Raw genomic sequence first — 15,326 nt, 5'->3', positions numbered from 1 at the left:
TAACCATCAACAAAAATGTAAGAATTTAATGTATTGTGTCATCTTTGTCTCTTATTGGAAGGCTCCCTCAAGTCTCAGAAGATAAGAATGAAAGTCATCATCAATCGTTAGATTTCAAATAGATCTTATCTTCAACAGAATTAAATATTGAAACTGATATGTCAACTCTTGCTTTTGCCAAGTTGTGAAGAACGATAAGATCTGTGGTATTTTTGTCACACCAATTCTGAGACAGTCAGGGCCTGTATTCTGTATATGCCTACCGATAGTTGTCGATGTCGTTATGTGTCGTTATGCAAATACTTTATATAGTAAAAAAACGACACATATAATTAGCGACACCGATAATTATTGGTTGGCGTGAACAGAATACAAGCCTAGGATATCTGCCCAGTCCAAAATTACCAACGTTACAAGATCAATGTTTTGATTAGAGGTGCAGCGGATATTTGGCAATTCTTACCAGTATTCTAGTTTTAATATAATATGTCCTCTCTCGGACATGAAAAAATATTTAATTTGTTCTACATAATCTGATATAAGTCGTAACAAAGCTACTCTCGAGATTTGCGTGTATAAAGTCCTAATATTTTTACAACTTTGTTCACTTTATCGACTTCGTTAAGGAGCAGGTCGCGCGTTTAATTAAAAGCGATAAATAGGGTGACATTTATAATTGTAAAACTGTAAAATGCGAGTGGGAGAGTTTGAAAGGTAACTGACAGATCCGCCGGTAGCCGGTCTTCCGGCGATGGCTGAATGAAGACGATGACTGAAGGTAAACGTAAGACTACGGAAACGTCCGCTGATCCTCGAAACAGGTGATTACGATCTGACATTATTTCTCTTTCATGACGCCTCACCATCATCAACGATAAAATAGAATAATCATCTTCATCAACACTTTGGCTTTCTGCAATTTTCAAAGAATTAATTTTCGTCTACCGTTTTTTTTTATTTTCTTTTCTAACAAGGGAAGTTCTCGAAATGTCAAATTCTGATTTTAATGAAACTTTGTGAACTTGTAGCTTACATAAAGAGATGGATTTAGAAAATATCAGTTGCTGTCAAAACAATTGTTTCGAAAAAAAATATTAATACAAAAAATTGTTAAATAATTATTCTAAAAACGCGAATAAATACAGCTAATTTTGTTATAAAACTTTTGTATAAAATATTTTTTATATCTCGAATAGTTTTCGAGTATAACGAAAAATGCTGAAAACCGCTGTACACGTGTAAGAGGTGATTTCACTCCTTCAAATCGTTTTTTGGTAGTAACTGATATTTTCTAAATTCATTTCTTTATGTAAGCTACAAGTTCACAAAGTTTTATTAAAATCAGAATTTGACACCTCGAGAGGTTTCCTTGTAAGTCATCATTTACGCGTTCGCAATATTTTTTTTGCTAAAGCAAGAAAATGACCCTGCTAATTGCATACATCTTTTGGAACTTGGCCTTTCTTTCGAATGCCTTGCGTGTTCTCTTCTGTAATAATGTTATCGAAATGAATTTTTTGTTAAAAAGGAAGAAAAATAATGCGGTAAATGTCGATTAACTAGTACTTATTAAATTATTTTTCTTGTAAAATACGCGGTATTTGTTTCTTAAATATTTGTTTACTAATAAATAAATCTCTCAAAGAATGTCAGATGCCAATTTTTCTCAAATTAATAACAGATTTCTTTATACTTAAAAAATATAAGAAACAATTGTAAACAAAAATTGAGAAAAATTAGCGTCTGCAGACATTCTTTAAGATTTATTTATTAGTAAACAAATTATATTATAAGTTTTCTTGAGAATCTTTATGATATATATGAAAAGTTTTTTTAAATATAATTTAGCTTGATGATTTTGAAGTTCATAATCTTTTTCGTTCTCCAAAAGAATGAAAAACCGATGAGGATTCCCCGCGTTTGTTAATTTGGTGTTGTTGCTTTGCTAAACAAGTTCTATCTCTCGTACAGAATTACACGTGATTCATCATTGCTTTCTTTAACGTTTTGAAAACACATTTTGCCATGACACGCGTTCAATCCGCGGCCAGTTAACAATTCTCACAGATCACCAACGAGGCGGATAAGATTGCAGGCACACTTTTCGCACGTTCGTTATCTTAGAGTGCGTACCATTGCACGCATTATGCTTATGATGTATCCTATCACTTCATCATTTATATTCTTTAATATTTGATGACCAACAATGATAAAATGATACATCATGTACATCATGCGTGAAACGGAACGCATCCTTAGTCGCGAGCCGCGTGCGAGAGCCATGGAGCTGAGGTACCAACGAGATTTCGGGAAATGTGAGTCTCTGTTCTCTGTTTGAAAAAAAAAGAAAAAACCAATCACACACATACACTACGGCAGTGTTTATCCCATTTCTCGTCCATCCTGGAATAGGACCATCCATCGAGAGGCACCAGAGAGTTGGAATGTTAGTACTCTTAGTAGTTAGTTTGGTCCCTTCCCTCAAGTACCCGGTAAACACCGGACACTAATCCTGTACGATTCTGTTCAACAGCCTGGGTGAATATGTGGATGGTTGATATCCGTGAACGTACCTCTTGGATGGAACAAAAAAAACGAACGAGCAAGTGTTGGCAAGTTTTTGAGATGCAAGTGGTGGAAAGACGCGAAAGAGCGAGCGAGCGAGAGAGAAAGAAAGAGAGGTGAAAGGATCTGAAGAGTAAAAGGGGAGAGAGAGAGCGAGAGAGGAGTATATATTTTTGCAGGCTAATAGAATTTGGTGGGATGATGATGATGATGATGATATAATAATAATAATAATAATAATATTAATAATAATGATGATGATGATGATACACTGCGCCGAGAGAAGTTGCTAGACAAGTGTGGAGCGAGTGCTTTTTTGAAAGCGTGAGGAAATTTTTTTCGTAAGCGTGACTGCGAAACACAACATAAGTGAAAGTCGGGTACCCCCGCTAGACGATTTAATGTCTTAACGCGGTTTTGCTTTCAGATTGTGAGAGCGTACGTCGCGATCTGTGGCGGTGGTTGATCACAATTTAATCCGCACTTGCTCTCGCGAAAGAAGAGACAGATAGAACACCTGAGGCAGACGCGGACGTAAACTTACGTTTGGAAAAGTCTACTTAATTTTGAAGAGGTATACTGGCTTGAACATAACTGATACAAACTGAGGACAATGTGTGCATGATTAAAGTAATTATTACTACATTACCGTATAACTTAATTTTGTTCTGAGTTAAGTTTTAACTGTGATTTGAATTTTTAACTCGACTTATATTGGCAAACATTATTGAAACCGAATACTATATTATTCGTGTGTTAAATATATAATAAAAATATTATGCATAATGATTTTATTTATTATTTAATTTCTCTATGAATAAATTATATATTTATTGTATGTAATTTTTTAATATATGGTCTATTAGATAGAAATTGTAATAATTCGTAAAAGTTATTTTTTTTTTAAATTAACGCAAATACTTTACATATAAAAATAAATTTTATTTATTTTGTTTCAGATTCAGTTATCTATTGAACGTCGCATGTGAGGAGTTCCAGTATAATTCACGAATATATGTCGAACATTAAAGTAAAAAAGTCTATCTACAAATTAATTACTTGAATATATATCTATATATATATACAATATATATATATATATGTATATTGAAAAATCCAATTTTGTGTATGTGTGCGTGTGTAATTAAATTTTTTAAATAATTCATGAAATTTCAATACATGCTATTTTTTATTTAATCACATTTTCCATTTCCCTCATACTTCAACGATTTTTGAGAATTTAAATTATCTTAATTCAAAATTTCACATTTAAAATTATAAAAAATGTACATTTTGTTGCGAATTAAAAATTTTAAATAATCTTATTTGGATTTATATATTTTTAATGTTTTATTAATTTTTAAGAATATTTAGATGTCATAATTTTTAAGATTTTCAATAATTGAAATTGTTTCGTATATTTCCATTTACATTTTCCTGAGATTTAAATTTTTGCCGATAATTAACGTCTGTAATTATAAATCGCACATATAGTTCAATCGCATTGCTGAGTTTGTAACTTTTTACTGATAGTCGGAAAATACCTAATTTGAGGCCGCGTTTTTCTCAATTATCCAGCAGAAATTCATTTTACCGGCAGATGTAGAGCTTCTTAGCGAGCGAGCGAGAAACGAGTGCAGACTGTAAACTGCAGAGGTGATGTCTCGCGCAAGCGAGTCGCCGAAGACGTCGCTGTGACGTTTTGGCCGTTTCTTGGGTTTTCTTCTTCGTTCCGAGCGTTTCGAAATTCGAACTTTGAAGCAGGTGCATCTGTGGTGGTATGGTGGCCGAACCATCGTGTGTGCGCCAGATCCATCGATTTAACGGGAACACGAAATAAGATGCAACGTCGTCTCTCCGTACGTCACGCGTCCGGCTGTGTCGACAAGCTGATGACACTGAGCGCGATCGCGAGCAGGATCGTCGGACGTTAAGACGTTATGGAAAGATGGTGAGGCAGCTCGATTACCTCGGCCACTGGGAGCATGGGTTCGCAAACGCTGGAGATCTTGAGGCAGGGCGTCTGGGCGAGCCTAACAGGCGGCTGGTTTTACGATCCTCATCTCGATATTTTCTCCAATACGTTCCATCTTTACATCTGGTTGTTTCTACTTTGCCTGCCGTTCACGATCTATCTGGTAAAAAAAAAGAGAAAAAAAATGCAACATTCCGTTTTTTTTCCTCTACGTTTGTGCAGCCGTTTATTTTGGAATTTATTCAAAGACAACTTGTTTCCGCAACTGTTATTAAAATAGTATAATAATATTTAACATTTGAATTTATAACACTTATAAGAAACGGCTGATTGCCAACCTGTGATTATTTAAGACGCTTATCTAATGCTATAAATACATTTTTTTACTATCCTTATTCGCAAAAACTTTGTTGCTTTTCTTTTCATAGCAGTTGCAGAAAAGCAAGTCTGTGTTAAGGAGAGTTTCGTGTGTTTCAGTATTTCCCTCCTACTTTATACGTTTGGCTGGCATATTGCTCGTCATTCGTCGCTGTTTTTGGAACAATAAAGTGTGTGAATCATGCTCTGCACTGTGTATATGATACCACGGAATGTCTAGAGGAACCCAATCAAACTATCAGTCAACAGAAATCAGAGGGTGAGAAGAAATGGGCGAGCCATAATAAGTCCAGGGAACAGTCACAAGATCAAACTAGCCATGGCATAGAGCTGCAAGTTTTGAATGGTACCTATGCTGCATGATTCATAATACTAATCAACTCGATGACATCGTAATTAGGTTTCTATGAATAAGTGGCATACATTTTTATAAAATATCATTGTGGTAATGTGTAGTTTACAAAAAATAATGAGACTATTTTATCTTAAACTAATTAAATTTCTTCGAAAACTTGTTTTATTCCTAAAAAATTCTTGAAATATGAAATTCTGAAATGATTCACCACTCACTTCATAAATTTCTTTACTAACAACCTTCAAACTTTTCAAACTTATAAAATCTAGGTGTATGTAGAATGAAATTAGAATAGATTAGGTAGCCCGTTGTTATTGTAGGATTTCAAGTAATGTCTTTAGATGGTAATATGGTTTTGTATAATCTTAAGATATCATAAACTAATTACAGAACTAAACCAGCATCTTTTAAAACATTACTTAAGATGGTCTTAAAATATGAACTAACTATGAATACTTGATCTATGATTGGTTTATAACATAAAATTTTTTATACTTAAGACTATTTTTAATATAATCAACTATGAATATTTACGAATTTTTTATGAAAATCGATTTTTCTTAGATAAAACCTTTTGCATTATGCTATGAAATCAAATATGTTATACAATATAATTTATAAAATTGTGTAAAATATAATTGAAAGAGTCTATTTAGGAAATTTACAAAGAACTGTTTTATTTATACTATATTTTACAGAACCATATTTTCTATCTCTAATGATGAGTTTAGTACATTTAATAAATAAAATTATTATGATATAAAATATTTTATTCTGCTTAATATAAAATTTCTCATTTATAATATATAATTTTCAAACGTTATAATATTTTTCGTGTAAATTTCTGTTCTTTTATCATTATAATTTATCATTCATATATCAAAACTGATATATGAATATGATAAATTGTATATGTTTGAAGACAACTTTTTTCACTGTATATTTTTCATAATCTGTGCTTCTAGGTAAAACAGACACACCACCTGTAGAATGTTCATCACGCAACTCGTTTATTGAACAAAATATACAGAATTCTGACGCAGATAGTATAACATCTGAATATACTCGGGATAAAGCTAGTTCTACCATTGATTTAAAAGTAGAAATACATAGGAAAAACAGTTCGGAAAGCTCGGAAGAAGCCCAGCAGCTTAGTAAACCAATGATAACTAGCATCAATGTGCATGAAGCTGAATTAGTTTCTGCACAATATCACGAACCACGTTCTAAGAATATTATAAATGGTAATTGAGTGTTCTCTTAACTTATTTAATAGTATATGAAACGATTAAAATAGAGAAATAATTACAATTAATGCTTATATATAGAATGGAAATTAAAGAGGCAAAAGTGTGTGGTAATAGCAGAGGAAGATCGACCGCGTAAATTATGCCGGCATTCATCTGAGGAGTCCAGAAATCGACATTCGAAGCAAAGCAATCTCGGTAAAACAGGATCCGAGAGCCAGATAAAGCAAACCAGTTCGTTGGAATTGACAAATCATCGTCATATCGGCGACGATTATCCATACTGGATGTTAAATCGGAGCATTCGCAGACTCAACTCCAATTCCATACCGAAAGCACGTTTGACGAATGATCATCCACAGAGTTTAGAAATCATATCAAAGAAGGGAGATGCGGATAACAATAAGATCTCGTCTCATCCACAATCATTAGAGGTAAATCTCCCTTACAAATCTTAAAGTATATTAAGTGAAAAAATTAAAACAATATTAAGGAAGAATCACATAGTTGAATGTAATTTTTAAACGACTTGTTTCTAGCAAGCATTAATAATGAGCATTAAAAAGTGTTACATTAATACTTTGTAATATAAAAGTATTATTTTAATTCAAAGGTTATTCCCAAGAAACCGTACCAACAATTAGTACATCCGCAAAGTCTCGAAATAATTGGTGCTACCAGTAAAAACATAAGTAGTACCGACGACAATAATCTGCCACTTCATCCCCAGAGTCTTGAAACAATTAATACCAAAAAGGTATGAGCATTTTGTTTCATGAAATATTTTGTTGCAACTGTTTTTTTTCCACAAAAGATGCATATTTTCTGAATAAAAACGAAATGTTGAAGGTCTTACCACAAAACACACTGAAGAGAAATCAACTACAGCTACAGCTCTTACCGTACCTTAGTTTCGGATCCGAGATAGTTTATCCGATAGCGGAACAGAGCGACGAGCAATTTGCTAATGAAAGTTCAGAAGAATTCAGCCTTTGCGATTCCTATAGTCCACTATTGACGCGAAAAAACATAAATGATGCGAGCGCTACATCTACTCGAGACAGAAGTCTTAGCGCTGGCAGATTTGAAGACAGATTCTCGAGGTACTAATGTATCATTAAATATAATTGTAATGCTCTCTCTAATTAAATATATCAATACAATCTTATTCACGTTACCATTATTTTTTAGATTTAATGACGACAACGGAATAGATAATAACTCTGCAAATTCTCGAGATGCTTTATTAGAAGAGTCCAAATCTAGAGGAGTGAAAAGGAAATACAGCAATGCCAATCAGAACAATCATGAGTTTTCGGACAGTGAACAAAATAAAGAAAAACAACGAGATAAATCGAAAAACATGGAAGATCCGCTTAACTCAGGGAGCATAATCGGAATAGATTGGTTGTTCGAGAGCGGAGATTGTTCGGGGGAGCCATGGACAAGTAAGAGTAAGTTCAGCGTATGGAAATGTACTGATTTTTTTTGTAGGTAAAAAGTGATCTGGTCGAATTATTTTTTGCTATTTGCAAGCTTATATTGTTACGTTTTTCTAATTCGTGCTGCCAGTATTTTGGACTTTCACTCGCTCTGATGATACGGATACGTCAGAAAGCCTACAGACGGCTAGTACAGATTGTAAGTTGGACGCACTATAAAGTTAGGTTTTTCGCGTTGGGGAGATCACTGTTGAGTCAAAGAATATTTTAATATAATACTCAATTGACAGATGAACGTATCGTATTTAACGCTTCCACTCAGCTTCGCGCATGGTTCTTAATTCACATCACAATGCAATCTTCACAAATAAAAGTAGAGGCGATCGATCTTCTAACGTTGTTCGTAAATAGTAAAATGTATGAGAGCAATAAATACGGTATACTGATTTGCGTAGATCTTCATTCTAAAGAGCCTGATTCGGAATCGTCCAGTACAACGACTCTCAGCATCGAGAACGAGGTAAAGCGGAACTTGTTACCACAACTGGAAGTGGACAACACTACTAAGCGTCACCAGGGAGCGATCCCCAAACAGAGCCGTCCAAAACCCACCCCATCGGATGCCGCGGACGACAGTATCGTACCAAGCGAAGAACAGCCGCGGGGGAATCTTAAACGTTACATTCAAGTGCGACGACAGAGAACTAGGAGGCGAGATACTAAACTTGAACAAACAAGCGGTTCGAACAACGAATTGAGCACGTTGCTGCCGAGCCCGGCGTCTCCGTTACTGGCCGCATTACTGAACAATTCCGGTCGGGATCTGCCTGGTCAGTCGAACATCACGTCGTCCGATTTGCGACTCAGTCGCAATTCCGAGAAGCGAACTTTTCGGGCCAGGTACGGACGACTAAAACGGCAACCCGTAGTTCATCGTGGTAGGTCGCGCAATATTGCCAGTCGCGATGATAACGTTGTGCCATTAACCGCACTATTCGGTCTGATCTCGAGTGGTGAGTGTCATCTAGCAACTAATCAGAACGACACTTCGGAAGGAGCGGTGCACTACTTTCGCGACGATAACGGCCATTGGTTGGCTTACACTTTCGACGAGAAAGGTTTAGACATGACCGCCGCTGCTGCGGCGGCAACAGCGACGCAAATACCCGCCAATCCTCACAACGAAAAACTGTTAAATACCTTACTGCGTCAGCAACTCAACCAGAATATACACTATGATGCGACTTGGGAACTCGCGGAGTCTCTGAGCAACAGTTATAGTAGTCTGTCACTCAATTCTGCTGGTTTAACGGTGATAATCGATACGCCACCGGTGCTATCGAGTCCAGCAAGCAATCAAACCAAGACACAGAGTTCACCACCATCGAATTTGATCTCCTCGAATACGGGCAGCTCGAATCAGTGTACACTCGGCGAGAATTCGGAGCGTGAACAGTTCCATCACACCTTAATCACACATTCGGATTCGATGGCTGACAGGAATCGTAGACTGCAAAATCTACTGGGTAATCTGAACCTAAATCAATATCATTCAGACTTTGGTCGCTTGCCAGTACTGACATTGCCCACGCAGGAACCCGACATAAACACCAGTTTGTCGTGGAATCGTTTTGTCGATGGTTTGGATGGTTCCGATTCCAAGCCCACACGAACCAGACATTATTACAAATGGAAAATTGGAAGACTGCCACATATTAAAATACGCTTTGATCGCCTTGCCCTACTGGCTCTGCTCGATCGTAATTTGACTGTGTTTGAGACCATTGTTTCCACGTTTCTGGCGGGTGCAGTTGCAGGACTAGGTCTTTTGCTACTGCAACAGGGCTTCTATCGGGACATCTTCGCTTTCATATTCTGTTTCGTGACGGCCGGCTGCCAGTACTCGCTGCTCAAGTCGGTCCAACCTGACGCTGCATCGCCTACGCACGGCTTTAATCGCATTATAGTATTCTCCAGACCTGCGTATTATATTCTATGCTCAAGTCTTATTTTGATTTTCAACGAGGTGCTTAGGAACTTTAAATCGTCTGATTTTCGAGTATACGGATTGCGCGTCGCCGATTATGATCTCATATTGCAAGTGCGAAATATTCTATTAATATTTCTACTTTGCTTTCCAATCATATTTTCGTTAGGACTCTTCCCGCAGATCAACACGTTTCTTATGTATGTTTGTGAACACCTGGACATTCATCTGTTTGGTGGCAACGCGACTACCAGTTTGGTGTCATCGGTGTACTGTTTATGCCGTAGTGTTATTGCAGTTCTCATCCTCTACGGATTTGCCTATGGTGCCCTTCTCGAGCCCAAATCCTCGCAGCATATCCTATTCTCTATATTCGTCGGTCTACTCGTCGCGATATCCTATCATTTAAGTCGATCATCTTCGGATCCCACTGTGATTTGGGATATTCTCAAGACAAATCTGTGGCCCTTAGAGATAGGAGACAGATACACTGAGGAGAAGGAGGCCAAAATTATCGAAAACACGTCGTCACAGGCACCTGCAGGTGTGAGTTTCAAGGTGGCTAAGAGCAAATCAACTGGCAAGAAGAAGGCCGTGAAGATTAAGGTGAGCGAGCAAATGTCAGACACTGAGTTAGTAGACCCTTTACCGGAGAAGTTACGCTCAACTGTAAACTCCAGACTGAAGAACGACCTGATTGTGTGCACGGTGATCGGCACTCTATCTTTTGGGATTCATCGTACGACAGTGTTCACCGCTCTGCAACCGGAACTCAATCCGGTATTGTGGAGTATCGTAAGCTGCATGGGCTTTCTTCTGCATTACATCGTGCCGCAGCTACGTAAGCAGTTACCGTGGCTGTGCCTCTCAAGACCAGTGTTACGAAGCCATGAGCACGCACAATTTGAAGTACGTGAACCGGTGAAGATCATGTGGTTTGAGAAAGCTTACGTATGCCTGTGCTTTCTCGAGCGGAATGTGCTCTATCCAGTCGTCTTCCTGGGCGCACTCACGGAATGCTCGTCGAAGATCGCTGACAAGTTTGGCGAGAGTGTAGGCGCGCTCATCATTGCCGTGTGTGGCCTCAAGTCTCTCAGGTCAGCGTACTCGGATCCGTCCACCCGCTATCTCGTCCTTGTCTTCGCGGTGCTCTTCTTCCAACTCGACTTCAGAAACTTAAGCGAAACGTTCCTGATGGATTACTTCGTTACGGGGATTGCATTCGCTAAGATCTACGAGCTGCTGCTCAAAATCCGCTTTGTCGTTACGTACATCGCACCTTGGCAGATCACCTGGGGCAGTGCGTTCCACGCGTTCGCCCAACCCTTCTCCGTACCGCATTCAGCGATGCTCTTTCTCCAGGCCGGCATCTCGGCTATGCTTAGCACGCCCCTGAATCCCTTGTTGGGCAGCGCGATCTTCATCTCGTCCTATGTACGACCTGTCAAATTTTGGGAAAGAGACTACAAGACTAGAAGAGTGGACCATTCAAACACGCGTATGTCCTCACATCTGGAACGCAATCTGGGCGCTGACGACAACAATCTGAATTCAATATTTTATGAGCAACTCACGCGCTCTCTTCAGCATAGCTTGTGTGGTGATCTTGCTCTCGGCCGATGGGGAAATGTGGAGCAGGGCGATTGCTTTCTGCTCGCGTCGGATTACTTGAACTGCTTGGTACACATAGTCCAATTAGGTAACGGACTGGTGACGTTTCAGTTGAGAGGTCTTGAATTCCGAGGGACATATTGCCAACAAAGAGAGGTATACAAAAACTAGAATGTTTTTTTCTTTTTATTTCAATGTTAATAATTGTTTATGTATATTTTCAGGTGGAAGCAATCTCAGAAGGTATCGAGAATAATGATAATTGTTGTTGCTGCGAAATGGGTCATATGTCAAATGTACTTAGCGTGAACGCAGCCTTTAGCCAACGTTGGCTCGCCTGGGAAGTTGCCAGCGCCAAATACGTGTTAGAAGGTTACTCAATCTCCGACAACTCTGCAGGTTCTATGCTACAGGTGTTCGAGTTTCGCAAAGTACTAGTTACTTACTATGTCAAAAGTATCATCTTTTACACCGTAAAATCGTCTAAGTTGAAGCAGTGGTTAGAAAATCCAGACATCATTCACGCACTGAAACCGACACTTGACAAGAACTTTGTCGACCTCGATCCCGTCTTCAATGTAAAAATCGACGAGGATTTTGATTTTCGAGCCAGCGGTATCACACGGAGCAACTTCTGTAATGTTTACCTCGACTGGATACAATATTGCGCTGGTAAACAAGATAAGGTGATAAATTGGTGACATTTGCATTATTTCGACACCTTAATATAATTACAATGTAACTTTAATTTAAATAAAACTCGTTACTTTAATAATTGTTTTTGTACATCAGCATTTTAAAATGAACAACACTGAGAAAAGGGCAATGTAAAGAGTCCTTTTACCATTTAAACATTTTAAAATAAAAGATAATTGTTATTATAAATCCCATAAAATACGATTACCTTTTAAGTGCTATAAGTACTTAAATGAAGAATTTAAATCACGTTAGTCTAAACTATAAGAGAGATATAACTACCTTATTTAGTTATAGGAAAGAAAATTTTAAATTGTTTAAAATTAAAGTATTACAACTGTAACTTTAAAGTGACGATCTCTGCTCATATAATTCACAATTCCTCTGATAATGATTCACAAACTATTGTGTGTTTTCCAGTCTTTGGATAGAACACGCGATTCGTATCTCGTATCTCTGTGCCTCTCATTAAGTCTATTGGGAAGACGCGTATTAGGCGCTGCGTCTCATAACACATTATCAAACGTTGAATTTTTTCTTTATGGATTGCACGCATTATTTAAAGGTACAAAATGATTTTATAATAATTATTCATGAATAATTTAATATACATTTTTTGAAACTTATGTGTTATATTTTATTACAGGAGATTTCCGGATAACATCATTCCGCGATGAATGGGTACTGCTCGATGTTGATCTCCTGCGCAGCGTAGTTGCGAAGGGAATAAGAATGGCCTTAAAACTACACCAGGACCATTTTATGAGTCCAGAACAGTACGTTGAATCAGTGGCACTCTATGAAGCCATCGACAATCATGATCAGAATCTCGTTATCAGTCATGAGGCGGATCCGCTTTGGAGAAATGCTGTATTAAGTGGAGCACCCAGTTTACTAGCACTCAGGTTCGTATTTCACAAAATGTTAATTGTGGAAATTCTGCGTAGCAATCAAAATGAACGTTCGACATTTTCAGACATGTGCTTGATGATGGCATAGACGAGTACAAAGTGATAATGCTCAATAAGCGTTACTTGAGCTTTCGAGTAATCAAAATGAACCGCGAATGCGTCCGTGGACTTTGGGCCGGTCAGCAGCAAGAGCTAGTATATCTGAGAAACAGAAATCCGGAGCGCGGCTCGATACAGAACGCTAAACAAGCTCTGAGAAATATAATCAATAGTTCTTGCGACCAACCGATTGGATATCCGATTTACGTCTCCCCTTTGACGACCAGCTACGCTGAGACTAATGAACATTTGTGCTCGATAATCGGAGGACCATTGACTTTTGGTACTATAAAAAGCACTGTGTTGAAACTGTGGAGAAGGTACGTATTTAGAATGAAGGTGATCCTCTTACCTTCAAACCATATGATTCAACCTAATTTTAAATAGATAACGTAATCAATTTATTTCTAAATCTGACAATTGAACTTTGTTCATTTTTAGAATAAGAAGAAGATGTGGTCAAGGTTGTTCCTCGGGAGCTACTGGTTCCCAAGACGACGGAGGCTTTGGAAATGACGGAGTGTACGCGATGACTACATACAACATACATTCTGGTACTTGCAAATATCCATTTGATAATCATCAATATTATTTCAATAGACCATTAATCTTAACAACAATCTCAAATTTGCTATATTATTCTGTTATACATAATTTATGAATGATAGGCTATGCCCAATCGGGTCACAACACTTCCGGTTCTCAATCAATGGAGTCTGGCTGTCAAATCGGCGGTTCGACTGGTCGGGGTTCCCTCGGTCGTGCAAATACGGGTTCTCTCGGTGGTAACAGAGGCTCGCTAGCTTCCGTCGGGAAGCCAACCAGCTCGACACTCGCCAGTTTGGCCGGACTTCTCAGTAGTAATGATATTAAAATGGAGACAAAGAGCGAGACGAGTTTTTCCAGCAAGCTAGAGAAAGAGGAAGTGTTTCAAAGAGTTCGCGTAAGTATCGTAGTGTCATATGCATCGAGTTTATATCAACTTATTGTAAATTAAACATAAAAATGTGTTATTAGAGCTATTTTCAACCATTAATTGTATTAGTCATCGAATTAATAAAAAATGAATTGTTAACACATTTTTTTGATGATATTTGATGCTAAATTATTCAAAATTTAAGCGTTGTAATTTTATTATTTTAAACTTTCAATCGCTATTTGATTCGATAGTGTTATTGATAGATTTATATGAAAGAGATAGAAATATTTTATAAAAATACACGTGAATCATTAATGAGGCAATTTCCTTGAACAGATTATGGATCCTAATCAAGTATACGACGCAATTAATTTGGGTCGACGTATAGATGTGATTTGGCCGGACGAAAGAATGCGACAGCAAGGTGGTCGTTCCGGCTGGCAGCATTGGGTACCAGAGAGAGGCATGGAAGGTTGTGTAGTTCATCGTTGGTCGCCGAATCATCGCGACCCCAATCGGCGATCGCACGTCGACAAAGTTATCCTACTCGTAAAGATCGAAGACAAATATGTGCCGATAGCCGAGCAAGGCGTACGCGATCTGGGAGCGGAAGTTTAGCATAACATTTTTGGAACGCGACAACCTACGGTCATCGTTTTTGTATATTTGTTCCATCTGCAGACTTGCAGTATTCCATACGTATCGACTGCTGGCCATCAACTGTCTGATTTTGTTCGAAGGTTTCGACTTGGCATGGAAATTAATTTCTAACGCGAACAAATGTATTGTACTGACAATGTCGAATGCTAGTTACCTACTTCCACGAAGTCAATACTCGCCATTAGATCGTAAATTGAAAGACTCGGATCAACGACATGCTCAATCACATGAGATCCTTAATTTATTTCGGTTGACAAGTGTCATTGTGATTACAGTTACAACGTTTAGCATCTCATTTCTCCTTCCTTCTTTTCAGAGTACCGAAGAATTTGCGATATTTTTCACTTACTTCACTGTAGAATTGCTCGTGAGACTTCCTTCGTGTCTCTCTCCTCTCTGATAAAAAAAAGTTAATAGAGAACGATTAAGAACGATAGCATTTCTATCAATTTGTATTGTGTGTGTGTTATATAAGTTTATA

The 15,326-nt window shown here is 37.7% G+C and overlaps 1 protein-coding gene and 1 long non-coding RNA gene across 3 annotated transcripts; both read left to right on the top strand.

Annotated features, from left to right (window-relative positions):
• Positions 1 to 1,810: 1,810 nt before the first annotated feature.
• LOC108780985 (uncharacterized) lies at positions 1,811 to 3,606 on the top strand. 2 transcript variants are annotated; one of them, XR_001940920.1, is made up of 4 exons: positions 1,811 to 2,446; positions 2,534 to 2,906; positions 2,993 to 3,195; positions 3,525 to 3,606. It is a non-coding gene; the product is annotated as an uncharacterized LOC108780985 (long non-coding RNA). The 2 variants fall into 2 exon arrangements; XR_001940919.1 differs by having other exon boundaries at positions 2,534 to 3,195.
• Positions 3,607 to 3,983: 377 nt separating this feature from the next.
• On the top strand, positions 3,984 to 15,099 carry pcx (pecanex). The gene is made up of 16 exons (XM_018548889.1): positions 3,984 to 4,703; positions 5,018 to 5,264; positions 6,239 to 6,517; positions 6,602 to 6,954; positions 7,134 to 7,277; positions 7,370 to 7,623; positions 7,712 to 7,974; positions 8,093 to 8,161; positions 8,418 to 11,716; positions 11,785 to 12,246; positions 12,677 to 12,821; positions 12,903 to 13,161; positions 13,233 to 13,586; positions 13,708 to 13,820; positions 13,935 to 14,209; positions 14,522 to 15,099. The coding sequence occupies exons 1-16, from the start codon at positions 4,551 to 4,553 to the stop codon at positions 14,801 to 14,803; spliced, it is 6,951 nt and encodes a 2,316-aa protein (XP_018404391.1). The 5' UTR covers positions 3,984 to 4,550; the 3' UTR covers positions 14,804 to 15,099.
• The last annotated feature ends 227 nt before the right edge of the window (positions 15,100 to 15,326 follow it).

The sequence above is a fragment of the Cyphomyrmex costatus genome, unplaced genomic scaffold, assembly GCF_001594065.2.
Source record: "Cyphomyrmex costatus isolate MS0001 unplaced genomic scaffold, Ccosl1.0 scaffold75, whole genome shotgun sequence".
Lineage (NCBI taxonomy): Eukaryota > Metazoa > Arthropoda > Insecta > Hymenoptera > Formicidae > Cyphomyrmex > Cyphomyrmex costatus.
The sequence above is the reverse complement of the archived record's forward strand: the minus strand, read 5'-3'. Positions and strand labels throughout refer to the sequence as shown.

What these genes read in the sequence shown, in the direction of transcription:
- pcx (XM_018548889.1), top strand. Translation starts at nt 4,551, where the DNA reads ATGGGTTCGCAAACGCTGGAGATCTTGAGGCAGGGCGTCTGGGCGAGC. An exon ending in AGAGCTGCAAGTTTTGAATG is followed by an intron (nt 5,265 to 6,238) that starts GTACCTATGCTG and finishes CTGTGCTTCTAG; the next exon opens with GTAAAACAGACACACCACCT. An exon ending in ACAGACGGCTAGTACAGATT is followed by an intron (nt 8,162 to 8,417) that starts GTAAGTTGGACG and finishes TGATTTGCGTAG; the next exon opens with ATCTTCATTCTAAAGAGCCT.